General features: G+C 46.4%; 1 protein-coding gene across 1 annotated transcript in view; it reads right to left on the bottom strand.

Moving 5' to 3' along the window:
- sntg2 (syntrophin, gamma 2) overlaps nucleotides 1–19,147 on the bottom strand; it is a 283,588-nt gene that overhangs the window by 177,434 nt on the left and 87,007 nt on the right. The window contains exons 5-8 of the mRNA XM_067985257.1: nucleotides 14,983–15,026; nucleotides 14,832–14,873; nucleotides 7,822–7,909; nucleotides 1,208–1,299 (exon numbers count right to left, since the gene is read on the bottom strand). Coding sequence (XP_067841358.1) covers nucleotides 1,208–1,299; nucleotides 7,822–7,909; nucleotides 14,832–14,873; nucleotides 14,983–15,026 — 266 coding nt within the window. The remainder of the gene's footprint in view (nucleotides 1–1,207; nucleotides 1,300–7,821; nucleotides 7,910–14,831; nucleotides 14,874–14,982; nucleotides 15,027–19,147) is intronic.

Below are 19,147 nucleotides of genomic sequence, written 5' to 3'. Positions count from 1 at the left end.
GTCTTGATGCCTGAAGAAGTGATGGACTGGATTCTCTTCTCAGTGGAGGAGTTCCTGAGTTGGGTTTTCATCCCCCCAATACGTGGCCGAGTTGTGGAACCCTCTTACCTCCTGGTACCACGAGATAGTGAGCCTCGGGTACGTTGAGCTAATAATGCCTAATCTAAACCAGGAGCAAGGGACATGGAAGGGGTGTGGTACAATGGCAATGGCCTTTTAGCTGAGGTTAAAAGGTGAGACCATTGTAAGGAAGTGAGGGAGATCGAGGGGTGGCCACCCTGCAGCTTGAACTCAACGACAAAACGCGCGATCTTCCACAGTCTTTGCATCGCCATGTGTGTTGCTTGTGAGTATCTTTTCCCTAATAAAAATCTATTAGCAAAGACTTTACGTCTAGAATCTTCATTCCCTGGCACAAAAGTAACAGCTTTAAGATAAAAAGAAAGAAACAAAGAAAGATTTGCATTTATATAGTGCCTTTCATGACCTAAGGAGGTCCCGAAGAGCTTTACAGCCAATGAAATACTTTTGAAGGAAAAGCAAAATACTGCAGTTGCTGGAAATCTGAAATAAAAATAGAAAATGCTAGAAATACTCAGCAGGTTAGGCAGCATCTGTGGAGAGAGAAACAGAGGTAACATTTCAGGTCGATGACATTTCGTCAGAACTGTCAACGCTCACGGCAATGCAAAGGCTGTGGAAGGTCGCATGTTACAATTGTTGAGTTCAAACTGCAGGGTGGCCACCCCTCGATCTCCCTCACTTCCTTACAACGGTCTCACCTTTTAAGCTCAGCTAAAAGGCCATTACATCATATCCCTTCCATGTCCCTTACTCCTAGGTATACTTTTGAAGTGTAGTCACTGTTGTAACGCAGGAAACGCAGGAGGCAATTTTCGCACAAGGTCCCACAAACAGCAATGTGATAATGACCAGATAATCTGTTTTTAGGTGCTGGTTGAGGGATAACTATTGGCCAGGACACTGGGGAGACCTTCCCTGCTTTTCTTCGAAATAGTGCCATGGGATCTTTTACATCCACCTGAGAAGGCAGATGGAAACTCGGTTTAACGTCTCATCCGAAAGATCACCTTTAAAGCATACATTTCAACAACAGGGTAAACGTACTCTGACTGAAATATTAAAATGAACACATTATTGTGCATTGATAACCTCTCAATGATAAAAGATGAACAAAATGGCTTACAGTATTTGTGGAGTTTCCATTTAAATGTAAACCGCTGTCAAACAGAGGAGAAGATGTCCCACTGCTGTGGTCACTGGATGGCCCTGGTGAGCCTACAAAATAAAGGAAGCAATATAGCATTTTTAATATTGAAGAGCTGTCAAATGATGAGAGAGATTATAGGATTTTATAACCTTACCCATTAGTACGGTCGCAAATTAGTCAATGTGTTTATGCGGCCAGAACAATTTATATTTTTCTTATGTGAAGGAATTTTTTTTTTTATCTCCATCGCCTTTTAAAACACAAACTCATTTCCAAACCATTACAATTATTAAGCAAATTTAATGAAAAATCAAACTCCATTTTGTTACTGTGTCTCGCAGTCTTTTCATTTCACTTTCCCAACAATCCTTTTTGTTTTCTTTCAGACATCACTTTTCCTTTTCTGAACTATGCTGACGGCTATGTAAAGGTAGCCTCATGACAAGGAAAATATTTTGGGTAATTGCTAATGTGCGACTGGAGGGTGACATTTCAATTCTTACGTCGTAGCCACAACATACTTAGAGATATGGGAAAAGTATATTTGAGGATTGCAGTGGCATCTTATCAAAATCAAAAGAAAAATTATTTTCAGTTGAGTAACAAGCTACGAACTAAACTGTTCATTCTCTGTATTCATCAAATTATTTTCAAAATACTCTTCACAAAACTTTACAGGAAATTGTTTTGTTGACGTGTACGCTTTCAGAACTTGGAAAAAGTATTTCAATGCTCACAGGTTATCAGTCAGTAGCTGTTGACAGAAAAAAGGCAACCCTTTGATCTGTATAATCAATAATAACATACACCTCATAGAGTGGAGTCCTTTTCCAGTCACTGCCAATTGACAATTTACCAGCTAGCAAAAGTGCAAGTGGGTTCTCACAATGTCAGGGTTACACTCCAATATGGGTCTGACACCTACTCTGCAGAATGGAATTTCCCCAGGAAAATACTGAACGCAACATACAGTAACATTATCTAAAATTGGCATTCAATGCCAGTTCTGGTTCTAGTCATTTCTAATACAAAACCAGTTATCTAAAACTGTAGAAGTTTACCCCATGAAAGAAGGCCATTCAGCCTATCATGTCTTTGCTAGAGCAATCTAAAACTAATACCACTGCTCTGCTCTCTCACCATAGCCTGTCACCTTCTTCTATTTCATTGTTTATCCACTTCTCCCTTAAAAGATGCAATAAGCTCCACCTCAACTACTTTCAGTAACAAAGCATTCCACGTATTAATAACTCCCTGTGTAAAGAAATTTCTCCTAATCTCTCTCCTCACTCATCTTACGAACATTTTAAATTGCTGACCACATCTCCTAACTCCCTGACCAGAGGAAACAGACTTTCCCTCGTCACCCCCTCATAGCTTATCATAATTTTAAGAACCTCTGTTAAATCTCCTCTTATCCTTCTCTCCTCCAGTGGAAATAGTCCGAATATCTCGTGTCTCCCCTCATAACAAAGGTAGACATTTAGCACGCTGGTCATGATAACATTTCTGCTTCTTCTACATTTCCTCAGTCTCAACCAGCTTCGTTAAGAGTGTCCTTAACAGGTAAATTGGAGCTGATGCTGTGACTCATCAGAAACTGAGCTTGGGTAAACCCATTCTCTAAGGGTTTGCTCCAGTGCACTACTAAAGCTGTGTTGAAGCTGAACAATATCACTCACCCTCCTAATGATGTTCTTGATCATACCATTTTTTCGAGCAAGAATATTTCATCGGGGTAAAACAGGCTAGAAGTGGCATGCTTAAAATTCCACTTTCCACAAACTTACAGAATTCCATGTTATCGTAACAAAGTTCTTTGGGGTAAAAATTTATTTGCGTCCAAAAATGGGGGCGCAGGGATCACAGGGAATGATTCGGGCCTCATTATCATTGAGCTGGGGAGATGCGGACATCTAATGGGCACCCTCAGGCAGCTCACCGGATTAGAGGCCTCAAAGATCAGGCTGCTGTTTTGACGTCAGCAGCCATCAGGTAAGTCCTTAATGAGAATCAAGAGAAGAAGGTGAGCAAGAGTCAGGTGACTAGGAGGGGGGCGGTCGGGACAGGGGGGTGATCGGGAGGGGGGTAACCCAGAGGGGGGTGACCGGGAAGGGGAGGTAACTGGGAGGGGGGTTGAATGGGAAGGGGGGCGATCGAGAGAGGGGGGTGACCAGGAGAGGGGGGGGTGACTGGGAGGGGGTGACCGGGAGTGGGGGGTGACCGAGAGAGGGGGGCGACCGGGAAAGGGGGGGTGACTGGGAGGGGGGTGACTGGGAGAGAGGGGTGACCGGGAGAGGGGGGTGACCAGGAGCGAGGGCGGGGGGTTGGCTGGGAGAGGGGAGTGACCAGGAGTGGGGGTGATCGGCAGAGGGGGTGTCCGGGAGGAAGGGTGGTGGGGGGAGGGGTGATTGGGAGGGAAGGTAGTGGGGGGAGGGGCGATCGGGAGGGAAGGTAGTGGGGGGAGGGGCGATCGGGAGGAAAGGTAGTGGGGGGAGGGGCGACAGGGAGGGAAGGTAGTGGGGGGAGGGGCGACCGGGAGGGAAGGTAGTGGGGGGAGGGGCGACAGGGAGGGAAGGTAGTGGGGGGAGGGGCGACCGGGAGGGAAGGTAGTGGGGGGAGGGGCGACCGGGAGGGAAGGTAGTGGGGGGAGGGGCGACAGGGAGGGAAGGTAGTGGGGGGAGGGGCGACCGGGAGGGAAGGTAGTGGGGGGAGGGGCGACCGGGAGGGAAGGTAGTGGGGGGAGGGGCGACCGGGAGGGAAGGTAGTGGGGGGAGGGGCGACCGGGAGGGAAGGTAGTGGGGGGAGGGGCGACCGGGAGGGAAGGTAGTGGGGGGAGGGGCGACCGGGAGGGAAGGTAGTGGGGGGAGGGGCGACCGGGAGGGAAGGTAGTGGGGGGAGGGGCGACAGGGAGGGAAGGTAGTGGGGGGAGGGGCGACCGGGAGGGAAGGTAGTGGGGGGAGGGGCGACCGGGAGGGAAGGTAGTGGGGGGAGGGGCGACCGGGAGGGAAGGTAGTGGGGGGAGGGGCGACCAGGAGGAAGGGTGGTGGGTGGAGGGACGACCAGGAGGAAGGGTGGTCGGGGAGGGGCGACCGGGAGGAAGGGTGGTGGGGAGAGGGGCGATCGGGAGGAAGGGTGGTCGGGGAGGGGCGATCGGGAGGAAGGGTGGTCGGGGAGGGGCGATCGGGAGGGAGAGTAGTCGGGGGAGGGGCGATCGGGAGGGAAGGTAGTGGGGGGAGGGCCGATCGGGACGGAGGCTAGTGATAGCCGCGATGGGGGAGGGTGATGGTGGCGATGAAAGAGTTGGAGCAACTTTCAGCCCTGCACTTGTAGTAACTGAATAAGTGTTATGCTGATAAATGAAACCCGATGCATAATCTTTCACTAGATTGTCTTTTGCCTGGCTCAGTCTTGGCCAATAAATGAGCTCAAATTCTCCTCACTTGTATTTCTCATTGCCAAGATGTCCCATTTGAATCTTCTGTAACATTTCTTCGTGTAGACTTTGAGAGATTACAATTCTGATGCTCGGAATATTAGACCCATGATCCTTGGGCGCTCATCTCTACTAATCCAGAAATCCAGTTTCCTTGAAGTGTAACTGCTTTCACTTGGCCATCGATTTTATATCATCTCTTGGAGAATCTGCACATCTCTTTAGATGTCTTTAGATACTGGTGTGCACACATATATTATTAGTTTATCTTCACTGGAACTCTATCAGTCTTTATTGTGGGAAATTCCATCCATTAAAATCAGTGGACAATGAAATAAAAATAATCACAGGCTGCAAACTCACAATCGGACTCTCTGTGAGGACTATCAGATCACAGGATCACCCTGTCGTATTTCCTCAGTGTAGCCTTGTTCACATTACATGGATATTAAGGCAGCTGCTCCCAATTTCCTACCACTCCACAACTGCCTGGTACAATGTTTGAGACGGTGGTCTACGGTGGCTCCAATTAACGCTTTTCCCTCCCTCCCCGTGTAAACCAATCTGGCTGCCGCTCGACACCTCTTCTGGATGATGTGACAGACATTAGAAACCGACTGTGCGGGAATTCCAGGTACTAACTCTGTCTTACAACTATAATAGTCTCTTCAGTGTAACTTTGATAAAACCCAGTTCAGTTTTATCCTTTTTATGTCAGGGTCACTTGAACTGTCAAATTCTATCCATTGATCCTTTTTTATATTTTGCAGAGGTTTGTCACGTGCTTGTTCTCGCTTATCATCAATATCTTGTGACATAGGTTCAGTTACTTTTGACTGCAGTCACCTCAAAATGGGCATAGTGCTCAGAATCTCCACAAATGTAACAACAGCAAGTAATTAACTTACGTTAGGTATTTTGTTCCGAAAAAAAATGGGCGCCCAAATTTCCTGGGTTTGTGGCACATTTTTTGGCACAGTGAGAGTGGGGATTCCACCTCAATTTTACACCGTCAGAAATTTCACTGGAAGTGGGGGGGGGGGGGGCAAACGTAAAAAGCACGCCATCCCCTCCCTCACCCAGAATTTCCACCTTACCAGGTGCACCCAGCTTCGGGACGAGTCAGTGGACAGATGGCTTGCCCCAAGTGATGGAATGGGGACCTAGGAATTTCAGGAGTCTGAGTCTTTAATTCTTCTCAGAGGAAAGACATCATGGGGCATATTATCTTCTCTTAGTGTTCCTTCTCACTTCTTCCCCTTTCACAGGCTCACTTTGATGGGGTGGGGTAAAAATTAAGAGGGATTTGAGGCTGTGGTTGAAGATCTTAAAAGCAATGGGCCTGAAATTCTGAGTGTCTTTCTCCCCCAGTAACTGCGGCAGAGCAGAAGCCCTTGTCTCTGAAGCACAAGACCATGAACCCCATCCCAAGTTGGGGCGGTGGGGGGGAGGTGGAGTTATTTGCATGAGTGGGATGGGCTGCCAGCGCCTTTAAGGGCACTTCAGCAGTGCCCACCCCAATCCACCCTTGAAAGGTGAAGCAGCCCAAGTCACTCCACCATAAGGCCTCTGAGGCTGTTCCTGGGCTCAAGAATTAGCTGCATTACTGAACTCCTTTAGCCATTCTGTTGTTAAAATTTGACATGCGCGGGACGATTGGAGGCAGGAGATCGTGTGATGAAACCTCCAGGAATGTGTCCCACCAGAGTTGGCAACCCTATTGAGCCTATTTAATGCATGGAACACAAATGGGTAATTCTATACAGGTCTCCTGTTTTGCTAGAAACACTTTGGAATATTCATTATGAGCACTGGTGATGGATAATACAATTACTGACTGGGGTAAATTGAGTTAATTCTCTAAGTGGTATCTTATTCCCACAAATCAATCATTCATCTACTAATTTCTGATTGTCTGTTAGTTTACATCTGTTTGACACAAACTCAGAGAATATGTCCTAAACTTCACTTTTTGAAATCTCTCTAAATCTAGTCAATTGTAATGATTGGATTAAGTTGCCCAAAAAGGATCACACTACATGTATTATCTGTGATTATTAATTTTTACTCCTGATTATAAATATAATTTTTTTAACTTCCACTTAATTTATCTCAGCACTGTCCATTATATTCTTATGTTGTCATATGTCCCCAAGCAGTCACAGGGACCAACGTTCCGTGCCAACATACCCCCCCCACCCCATCCAAATACCAGGTGGAGAGCACCCAATGTGTGCCCAAATTTGATGGACTGGATCATTTACGTGGCCCAATTGCTACCCATTGCAGGTCCCCCTTTGAGATTAGGGTTAGGAAACAGAAGTGCAGCTGCAGGCCCAAGATCCCGAAGATCGAAGGCTCCTTGAAATAAAAACAAGGCTGTTCACCTCTTCGGCCTTCTTCACCTTGGTGCCTGTCTCCCACATAAGCTCTGATCAGAGAGGGGCGCAGGTACAAGGTCCACTGCCAGGTTTTTTAGGTGACCCTGCATCTGGGCACCCTTGCAGGGCAATGGCAGGGCTGGCATTGCGCCCTCCTGCCTCATTTCCATAGAAGTGTTTGGCCTGCACTTATTGCTCCAATCCTTAAGGGAAGCTCTGGAAATCCCAGGGCAACATACTAGTGCACAAATGCTTAACTTGTTTGGGGAGATGTTAACCCATTAAAAATAACAAGTGTACAAATAATGTATAAATGCAAATTGTTATCACTGCTTATATGAAATTCCTTGATCTGTTATTTTAATGAAGGCATGGGTTGGCGTTTCATTAAAATAGTGGACAGAGGAATTTCAGATGAACGTTTTAACTACTAATATTACACTTTACGATTTTTACTCACTTGTGGCTGGCAAACTCCAAGTGGCATAACAAGAACGCATCATATCTCAGCATGTAATTGAAATATATTTACAGAGATGTTTGAAAAGAACTAAATAAAAAAGGAGGACATTTCAAATATATAGGCACCAAGGTGGGCAGCTAACTGAGACAACTGGTATTTATAATAACAATCTGTGTAGTGCTGCCTCAAGCCTTTCTGTGTCGAATTCAATGAGGCAATCTTTTGAAAATGCTTGTCTCAATGCTGTTCTTATTTAATGGCATTAAAGCAGAAAAGAACAGTAAACCTATCTCTTATTCTTGTCTCTTACCTAGTGGGAGCTTAAGGAAGGAAGGGGCTTCCCTGAGGTACTGAACGGTGATCGTAACTTCATCCCCAGCGTTTCGCAGTAGGTGCACCTGTCAATGTGATGTATAACAACAGGTTTACTGCAAAGAAATCGCCAGATATAGTAATTATAACAAAAATATGACAAGCCTTGCACTGTATTTATCTTCATCACATGTCAAATCTCACCTATGTTAGCATACAGAGATTAAGCAAAAGCAGGAACACTGAACTAAACAATATTCTTCAGATGAATGAAAGTGATGTGAAAAGCAAAGTGATGGGGTAGACATAAAATGGTGGGCTCGAGCCTCGGGCCTCAGGCTCCATGATTGGCCCTTACTTCAGGCCCAGAACAGCCGAAAGGAGTTTCCACCCCATAGAGTAGTTCCTTGAACTGAAATAAAGGAGCATCAGCTAAATGTTCAGGGAAAGAATGGATCGGGTGTATTCAGTTGTGTGTTTCTGAAGAATGTTACTCATCAGCAGTCCTTACATGTTACTGAACATGAGTCCAATTTTTCAGATCCGCAGCTACAGCAGATAAAATAATTAATTGAGCAGAACACTATTTATGTTTTGTTGCATCTCTCTCTGTCTTCTTTTAAAGGCACTAATTACAATATGAACACCTTGAAAGATAAGAGTATATCTATTGTGTAGTAATTATGTATTTGAATACGGCAACAAATTCAGAGACAATGGGCCCGATATTACCAGGGCGGCGGGTTGGCGGCGGGTGGGGGGCGATTGGGCACGTGGGTAACGCGCCCGGTAAAATCAGTCTGCCCCGAACGCAATCGCAGGCTGATTGAATCCACTTACCTCTTGTTCCGGGTTCCCCACTGCTGAGCTGCGCGGCGGGCGGGCTACGCATGCGCAGTAAGGTCTGTCAGCTGGAGGAGTTCTATTTAAAGGGGCAGTCCTCCACTGACTGATGCTGTAAGAAATAGGAAAAATTACAGCATGGAGCAGCCTGGGGGATGGCTGCTCCCAGGTTTAATTATGCCTCACTCCAGGTATCATTGGATGGGGTGAGGAGGAGGGGGAGGACAGAGATCTTCCCCCATGGCGGGCGGGAGGAAGCGGCCTGTCTCTGCCACCAAGAAGGCCTGGCTCGAGGTGGCAGAGGAGGTCACCTGCACCACTAACATATCGCCCACCTGCATACAGTGCAGGAGGAGCTGCAATGACCTAAGTAGGTTAGCCAAAGTGAGTACACTGACTCATTCCCCTACACTCTGTCTGCCACATCACTGCCCCCACCCCACATCTCCTTCTGCACTGCCAACACTACTCTGTCACATCACCCCTCACACCCACTCAAACCTCATCATCATCTTACCTGCACTTACTCACCTCGCCAGTACTCATCCCGCCACTACCACTCAACCCAATCTTCATACAATCTCATGGCTCTATCTCATACTCACCCTCTCATGCATCTCTTTCACAGTCAGCCTCACTCAACCTGCCACTACCTGTGCTGCAGCCACAGGGCTTGCATCACATATGTGCAGTAGACAGTGTAAGGCAAACGTGTCGTGAGCATGAAGGGGATGCACAAGGGTGTTTGAGGGTTTGTCATGGTTTTTACTTATATTTAATTTCTGACCAACTCACATTACGTATTATATTGGCACCACTACTGCCACGTCTTTGCGAATCTTGTCTGGTTTGTGCAATAATGCCCTTTCCTGAGGATCACAATGAAGACCCACAACTGATGTCACCCATTGTGTCACTGCAGAGTGGATGTAGGTGTATTTGCAGGGCTCTTTTGTGCAGACGGCTGAGAGACGTCGGCGATGTCCCCGGTGGTACCCTGGAAGGATGTGGAGGAGTAGTTGTTGAGGGCAGTGGTGACTTTGACAGCGACAGGTAAGAAGATGGTGCTCGGGCCAGCCGGGAGCAGCTCGGCATGAAGGAGGCTGCAGATGTCCATGACTACATGTCGAGTGACTCTGAGCCTCCGTGTGCACTGCTGCTCAGAGAGGTCCAGGAAGCTGAGCCTCGGTCTGTGGACCCTGTGGCGAGGGTAGTGCCCTCTGCGACGCATCTCTCTCTGCGGTTGACCTCCCTCCTGCTGTGCAGGTGGATGTGTCACAGCACTCTGTTGTGGAGCTCCACATGTCGGAGGTGGACAGCGTGGCCGGCGAGGCTGGTGATGCTGTTCTTCCTCCGAGGAGGTCATGACTGCAGCTACGGCGGCCCCCACCCGGAAGATGTACATCTGAGGGGGTCCGCAAGGTAGGTAAATGTGTCTGGACACCGGGGGAAGTGTGCAAGTTGGTGAATTTTATTGTTAGGAGGAGGGTGGTGGAGGCCAAACTATGTCCAAAGTGACAGAGTGACCTCCTGCAATGAGTGAGGGTCTCCCCCCCCACCACCTGTCAAATGGACCATTGCAGCTGTCACAGGCTGATGGCTGCAACACGTCCATTTCAACTGGGAGTGTTTCCCCCAGTATGGGAAACAGTCCCAGTTGTATGTAAAATCCCACCCCTCCTAAAATATCTCATTAATCAGGTCTGTAAACTACCTGAAATACCAAAATAAATACCTTAAGTGGAACCCCGCCGGCTTTAATTGCTTGCGGGAGTCCCACATGCGGGGGCTGCGCGCGCATGTCAGTGCGTCTGTGGGGAACCCGGAAGTGGGCGGGTTGGAGCCGGGCTCCCGACCCGCCCTGGGAATCGCCGATTTTCAGAGCCCCCCCACCAGGAATGCACCTGATCGGTCCTTCACCATAAGATGGAATCTGACTATTCGGATCCCTTCTAAAAATCAGACTGCCAAAAAAAAAATCAACTCTGTCACCTTTTTCATTTTTTCTGTCTTTCCTATTGGTATTATTGTTCAGAGGAATAGATTAAATGAGGGGCTCGGTCCCAAAGTACAAGAAAACTGAATGAACACTCACAATCACACCTTGAAATGGTGCTGTCGGGTACCAGTGTACGAATGCTTAACGCACTTAAGCCCCTCTTTCAGGTTTTTGAGCGGAGGGGTTAACCCATTTATTTTCAGTGGGCTAAAACCTGTGCTAAAATAGTGGAGTTAGAAATTACAGGCAAACATGTTAAGAGTTTGTACACTAGTTTCCCACACTATAATCTCAAGGCCCCTGTGTTAGTGGTGGTATTGATTGATGTAAATTTAGCTTCCTGTCAGAATCAGTAAAGTCTCCAAGCCAGCACCTCAGATGATATCAGGATTCACAATTCAACTAATAAAACTCAGCGGTTTAAGAATCAACAGAAGTCGACAGAAAAAAAAGGTACAAGTTAAATATGAGACTTTCTCATGCTTTGCCTTTTAAAATGCAGTTCTCCCTTCTTAACCAAAAACTTTCAAATCAAATGTTATTCTATTGCTGCTGATGATAGCATGGACTTCTCTCTCTCTAACTCCAATAAAGGGTTTTTAACAGACATCCATAAAAGACCACAGACTGTCACTGGTCACATTTATTGCAGAGACCTTCTCCCCCACTGTCTCCAACCCCACACAAAGAAAAAAGACTTGCATTGATACAGCATCTTTCACGACCTCAGGACATTCCAAAGCGCTTTACAGCCAATGAAGTACTTTGAAGTGTAATCACTGTTGAAATGTAGGAAACAAGGCAGCCAATATGCGCACAGCAAGTTCCCACAAACAGCAACATGATAATGACCCAGATAATCGTTTTTTCTTAGTGATGTTGGTTGAGAGATAAATACTAGCCAGAACACCAGGTTAAACTCCACTGCTTTTCTTCAAAATAGTGCCATGGGTTCTTTTATGTTCATCTGCGAGGACAGACAGGGCCTCGGTTTAATATCTCATCCAAAAGACAGCACCTCTGACAATGCAGCGCTCCCTCAGTACTGCACTAGAATTTTTTTTAATATTTGTTCATGGGATGTGGGTGTTGCTGGCAAGGCCAGCATTTATTGCCCATCCCTAATTGATCTTGAGAAGGTGGTGATGAGCCACCTTCTTGAACCACTGCAGTCTGTGTGGTGAAGGTTCTCCCACAGTGCTGTTAGGTAGAGAGTTCCAGGATTTTGACCCAGCGACAATGAAGGAACGGCGATATATTTCCAAGTCAGGATGGTCAATCTAGATTATGTGCTCAAGTCTCCGGAGTGGGGCTTGAACCTACAACCTACTGACTCAGACACATAGTCTGTTTCTACCTCATCCCCAAGGTGCATAATTAAGACTGTGCCTGTAGGTCCATTGATTCAGCTTGTTGTCCTCTTTTTTTTTCCCTCAGCTGAGGTTTCCCTTTGCTGATTTTACGCTTTTTGAAGACAAACCATTAAGGATCAGATATAGGAGGAAGCTTGTGACAGAAAAAGTGAAAGACTGAATGGAAAAAGACTAAAAGGGAGCAAGATTGTGAGATATTTTGTTTTCTTTTGGGCCAAAGCTGAAAAGTAACTCATCCTGACCGAGTTGGCAAGGGCACTTTTCTTCCATTCACCTTTAATTCACCAAACAAACCAAGCACTGAGAATCATTACATGTAAAGTATATATAACAGGGTATACTTTCCTTTGTGTGTAGAGTTAAGGTAAAAGACTTTTGTTTAAGTGTCAGCTTGGCTCAGTGGTTGCACTCTCACCTCTAAGGCAGAAGAAGGCTGTGGGTTCAAGTCACAGTCCACAACTTGAGCACATGATCTAGGCTGACGCATTCGTCCAGTACTGAGGCAGTGTTTCATTAGAGGTGTCATCTTTCAGATGATGGGCCAGAATTTCAAGTGAATTTGTGCTCAGAGACACGAGCAATCAGGGTGTAAAGCCAATTTCCACCCGAAAAGATCGTGGACATTTGGATTGTGTGTTACGTACATATTTATGTTCAGCCCAAATTTCCTCAATCTTTTACGTCCATTCATCGAATCCTGCCCCTGGATTATATTATTATAACTCATTATAATGGCTCCCTGCCCATAGTAAAGTCTGGGACATGTGAATTTCCTGCAAAATGAGTGTAAAATTATGCCCAGAGTTTTAGATGCAGCAGGAAACAAAGTCATATTTTCTGGGTGTTTTATTGCGAGTTTTAAAGCAATCCTTTTTATTTATCTCACTGAGATCTGCATTGTACTTTCTGTTTTTTGAATGCATTTTTATGGCACATTAAAAATTGAAAAGCTTCTACGATTTCATTTTCTTTGCTGTGCCTGATGTGCCTGATGTGCAGGAGATGATTAGATGACTTCAAAGTTTAATTCTCATACCCTAAAGAAGGAATATATGGATCCCGATATTAGTGGGGAGGCGGAATAGCAGCAGGGGGGGGTTGCGATTGGCGTGAATCAGAAGCGGTGGGCAAGTCGACCAGGTAAGTTAAAAATCTTTCTAATCTCTTCATCTATCACAGGTGAAGTGCCTTCAGTACCTCAATGAGGTACATTTGGCTCTTTAACTGTCATCCCGCCGGTTTTAATTGCCAGCCGGACTTCCGTTTTCGGGTCACCCGCGCGCACACAGCTGGGTCCCTGGGAAACTCGGAAGCCAGCGCACCCCATCGCACCCGCATTTGCCTCCTAAAATCACCCCCATGGTGTTAGTTGTATGTATTCCTTATGCCCCGACTGTTTATGCTGACTTCTGCTTGTTTACGCCGAATTTTACGTTCTGGTGTATGCTAATGAGGTTGGCAGGGAAATTCAGTGTAAATTTACGTCGGCAAAATGGTCATGAAAATGGGCCTGAATTTTGGCAAAACTTGTCGATTACACCCCCACAAAAAATTCCAGGCCAACATGTTAAATTGAGGGACTATTTGGCAGTTCAGGTGTATTTAAAAGATCCCATTGCACTATCACTGGTTTCCCGCCTCATATTTATTCCTAAAATACCACCACCAAAAATAGATTAATTAATCATTTATCTCCTTGTTATTTGTGGGACCTTGCCGTTGCTGCGTACAAAATGGCTGCCTTGTTTGCCTATATCATAACAGTGACCTCACTTCAAAAGTAATTCATTGACTCTGAAGTGCTCTGAAATATCCTGAGGATGTGGAAAGTTCTTTATAAATGCAAGTTTGAGGGATGAAGACTGAGGGGTGGTCCAGAAGATTGAGAGGTGATCTGATTGAGGTGTTTAAAATGTTAAAAGGATTTAATAAGGTAGATACAGAGAAACTATTTCCTTTGGTGCGGAAATCAAGAACAAGGGGACATAATCTTAAAATTAGACCTTGGTCATTTAGGAGGATATTCAGAAAGGTTAGTGGAAATTTGAAACTCTCTCCCACTAAAGGCTGTGGATGCTGGGTCAATTGAAATTTTCATGGCTGACAGAGATAGAATTTTGTTGGGTAAGGGTATCAAGGGATATGGAGCAAAGGCGGGTAAATGAATTTGAGGTACAGCCATGAACTAATTGAATGGTGGAACAGACTTGAGGGGCTGAAAGACCTACTCCTGCTCCTATTTTCCTACAATGTCCCAATCATACAATGCATGCTTTACTATTAAGTGAAAGCATTAGTCTCTTAACCGTGAATCCTTTGTCCTACTTATGGTGGTTTGATTTATTCTGTCTTAACGTTATTCAGAATTTGGCCATTAGCCCTCATCCTGCCACCTTTTTTTCCCACTGGTATTTACATTGCTGATGCGTGTCATCAAACACTTTGTAAGATTAGTGATGATGTCAAGATTTATCCTGACTTGTCTCATTCGGGTGCGTGTTGCACTCAATAACGCGAGTACAACTGTATGTATCACATAACTGGGCAGCACTAACGTGGGCACAGCCAACACAATGCCCACTCCCCTTGCCACTAGGACAACTCGATTAAAAATCATGTCCACTGACCTTTTAAGCTGTGGCTCAAAACAGATACCTTGCTTTGGAAAAGTGTTAGTGAACTATATTCAATGATACTACAGCCTTTCACCCTTATGCCATTCCAGATTTCTTCCTTATTACATTAAATTAGAGAATATAGCCTTTAAAAGTGTATCGACCGGTTATCACTCACCACTTCTTCATGAGTAGCATTTTCAACATTAATGCCATTAACCTGCAAAAAATATATATATATTTGCCATATATAATTTTAGGCTTGTGAAATATACACAGCAACTCTTAAATAGAGCAAAGTATAAATCCAATATAAATGTTTTACTAACTTGCAGCATCGCGTCTCCAACGAATAACATCCCAGTCTGGTCAGCTATATACAAAAGAAGAAAGTAAATGTGTATGAGAAAGTGTGGTGGAGAATAATGTGTAGTGGACAATACGGGCAAGAGGCTTCTTAATGAGGGGCGGTTTAGAGTCCAGTGTTAATTCCCTGCTTTGGGAGGGATTGCCATTTGTTTTCTGCATCAGGAGCGCTACCCAGAATAACTGGGTCAATCTTGACTTTGTATGATAGTTTAAAATGGGTGATAGCGAGTGGGCAGCCCGCTTTATATCGCTCCTGATTTTTATTTCCATTGACTTCATGTAAAATGGACTGCCGACTCGCTATCACCCGTTTTGTCCCTATCGCACAAAGTCAAGTACCACTCCATTGACTTCAAAAGGTGGACGTTTCGTTCATAAGACTTATTTGGAGACGGAGGAAATTGATTGTTCCTTGTAAACAGTAAATGCCGTTTACAGTCTAATAAAACAAGTTCACGTAAAAGAAAAAAGCAGCTCCACATTTCCGCACATACCACCAAGAATGGAAGCAACAGATCCACACCACATTGATTAGCTTTTTGCGGAGCTGTACAATGTATTGTACACATTACATTATTTTTTGTCCTGCAGGAGTAAGCAAATTGAATAAATGCTGAAAGAGAAGTGCAAGATTATTTGATTTTCAACAGGGGAAAAAAAACATAAATCAATCCAAAATTCCCAATGCTGTTTATTTTCATGCTTGCAAACAAAAAAAAAATCAAAGTGGTAAATAAATTGAAATAGAGTTTTACTTCTGAAATAGAGTAACCAAATCTCAAAGTCTTCTGTTTCCCTGCTATTTTTCTTGTGACTGTATTTGCATTGTTGATTGTTGTTAGTACAAATTAGATATTCTCCACTATAATGAACCACAGTCATTTGGGAATTATATGACTGATCATTGGCATCCTCTTGATATCATGGGCTCGATTTTCAAGTCGAAATGCGGGTGCATTGGAGGCGGGGGCGGGGGGGGGGGCGGCTGGGAAAATCAGGAAAATCCCGAGCGGGTAAGGAAGCCGGCTCCAACTCACCGACTTCCGCATCTCACACAGACACATCTGTGTGCGCGCGCTTCTGGAATGTGTAAGTCCCGCCGGCAATTAAAGTCAGTGGACTGATATTTAAAGCACTTAAAGGTCCTTGAACTTGTTGAAGGTGTTAATTTCATGGTGATTGAGGCGGGGAGTGATTTTCAGTCAGCATCAGCATGTTTCCCGTGCTGTGGGAAACACTCCATGTTTTAGGAGACGTGTTTCAGCCAGCAGTCATTTGAACATTTAAATATCTGTTTGACAGATGGGGATAAAAGGTAAGTTATTGCAGCAGGGCACTCAATTCTCTCAGACAAGCTTTGGCTGGGAGTTCTTTGTGTTTAGGCTGAACATTTTCACTTTCCACTCAGACTTGTTTTGTTGACACATATTTACCAACTTTTCGGACCCCCTCAAACTGACACCATCAGGTGGGGGGCTCAAAGGCTGCGTTCACCATTACATCCGAGGACAAGCAATATCACCAGCCTCGCCAGGCATGGCGTGCACTTCCGCCACTTGGAGCTCCACAACACAGGGACCTGTACAAGAGCACAGAGGGGAACAACAGAGGGAGCGACGTCGCAGGAGGCACTGCCCTCGTCAGAGGATCTACAAACCGAGGCTCAGCTTCCTGGACCTCTCTGAGGAGCAGTGCATTCGGAGGCAGAGAGTGAGTCACAGGTGATCGCACACATCTGCAGCATCCTTCATGCCAAGCTGCTCCCGGCTGGGTCTGGCAGCATCTCATTACCCGTCGCTGTTAAAATCACCACTGCCCCCAACTTCTTTGCCTCCAGATCATTCCAGGGTGCCACCGGTGACATCGCCGGGGTCTCTCAGTCGTCTGTACAGAAGTGCATAAGGCAGGTCACCGACGGTTTGTTTCACAGGGCCTCGCAATACGTCAACTTCCCCATGGACGACCTCAGCCAGACAGAGAGGGCAGTGAGATTCCACGCTGTGGCTGGCTTCCCACGGGTGCAGGGTGTAATCGATTGCGACAATATAGCAATCAGAGCACCTCCACATGAGCCAGGACTGTTCATCAACAGGAAGGGCTATCACTCCATCAACACTCCGCTCGTTTGTGACCACCACAAAAGATTCCTTCACGTGTGCGCCAGATGCCCTGGCAGCTGCCACGATTCCTTCATTCTGAGGGAATCCAACATTCCGGCCTCTTCCACAAAATGAATGCCCTTAAGAGCTGGCTCCTCGGGGACAAGGGATACCCCTGCACACGTGGCTCATGACACCTCTGAGGAACCCCATCAGTGAGCAACAGTGTCGATATAACGACATCACCACCAGGTTTATAATTGAACATGCTATAGGGCTGCTCAAGATGCGATTTTGTAGCCTCGATCGTTCTGGGGGAGCGCTTCAATACACATCAGCGAGAAGGGTCGTATTATAATAATGTGTTGTGTCCTGCACAAGATGGCGCAACAAAGAAAGGTACCGGGTGAGAAGGCCCCAAGTCCTCATCCACCATCCACATCTGCCATCCCCGTTGAGGAGGAGCAGGAGGAGTGGGAGGAGGAGGAGGAACCCATGGGCAGAGCAGCGGCTCATCTGGCTGCTCGTGAGGCCAGGGAGTCACTCATTTGTGAACGGTTCTCGTAAGATCAGAAAATGAGAAGCGTCCAGTCCTCACATCACCTGGAACGAGCAGCACCAACACCAGCAACCCCCCTCCCTGCACAAAACAGTCCTGCAACTACACATACACCCAATGTAAAGTGACCCACTGGGTGGCATCAAGTGTCGCCATTCATGGTGAAGCACATGAAAGGGCGCTATCATAAAAGACAGTCAAGAATGGGCAAGACATGGTAGTAGTGATGAGAATGATAACATTTAATGTGACTTTAACAAAAACCAAATATAAATAAAAAACATGACAGTCTGTCAGACAGCCTTGCGCATACTCTTCGTGATCACAAAACCGTAGCCTTTCTCTTCCGACTACTTCTACATGGTGCATCCCTTGTGGCTGCAGCAAAGGTGGTGGCAGGTTGCTCATGTTCATGCCCTGACTGATTAGATGCTTTGGGCCTATGACCTCTGGTTTTGGAGCCTGTGAGGGCCCCTCTAAAGACTGCTCCACCTGCACCTGTGCAGGGGCTGACTCGGCCGCCTGGAGAGGAGGCAGCATTGTGGGTACTGGTTGAGAGGGGGGCAAACGGTGAGACATGGGAGCGCTTTGAGTGGCGTCCCCACTTCCATGTCCCCTTTCGCCATCATCCCTCTCCTGGGCCAGGGCCACCTCACACCTACCGCTCTGGTGGACAACAGTTTGGAGGACATGTGTGATGCCTTGGAAGGCCAGTGTTAGTTTACCTGTCTGCCTGTTTAAGACGGCAGAATGTTGTCCACCCTGAGTCTGAACGGCCGTTGTCAGGGCCTGAATGGACACATTTGTGAGCCGTGCTTGAAGCTCAATGGAGACTAGCCTTCTCTCCATCGCAGACATTCCCGCACTTACCTGTGACAGTATTTCAGACATTCCCGCACGTACCTGTGCCGCCATTCTGTAAATGCAGGAGTTGGACTCCTCCATCATCTGGGCTATTGTGGAGAGTGCGCATGGCACCTGTTTCAGTACCTCGCAAATGTGCTGCTGTCCTTCAATCATTCTCCTTTTAAAGGATGGCCCCCAGGGTTCAGCAACTGCGTCCAGTTGAGCAGAGCCTGGAGGAGTGCTCCCACCGACGCGGACTCTCCACAGCTGTCCCTGCCACCAGTGTCTGCTCGTGCTCACTTGCGTGTGGTGACTCACCAGGTGCCAACCTAACTAACTTACTATGAGGACCCATCGAGTTGAGTATCTGCGCTGGTGGATGGCTCACTAAGATGTGACGGTGCACTCTCAGAGGCCGGCAGGTCCTCTGAGGAATCGCCCTCTGCCATCACTGCAGTCGTTGAACGGCCTGTAAGAGAACAGAAGGCAATATTAAGCATCATCACAGATGTGTCATGTTGCGATGAGCATACTGAGGTGTTCAACATGGCAATCATTGTTAACATCAATTCATGTTGTGTGTGATGAATGTTAAAGTTGTGGCCCCCTCCAGTCCTCGCC

Source organism: Heptranchias perlo, chromosome 5 (assembly GCF_035084215.1).
Source record: "Heptranchias perlo isolate sHepPer1 chromosome 5, sHepPer1.hap1, whole genome shotgun sequence".
Taxonomy (NCBI): Eukaryota; Metazoa; Chordata; class Chondrichthyes; order Hexanchiformes; family Hexanchidae; genus Heptranchias; species Heptranchias perlo.
The sequence above is the reverse complement of the archived record's forward strand: the minus strand, read 5'-3'. Positions and strand labels throughout refer to the sequence as shown.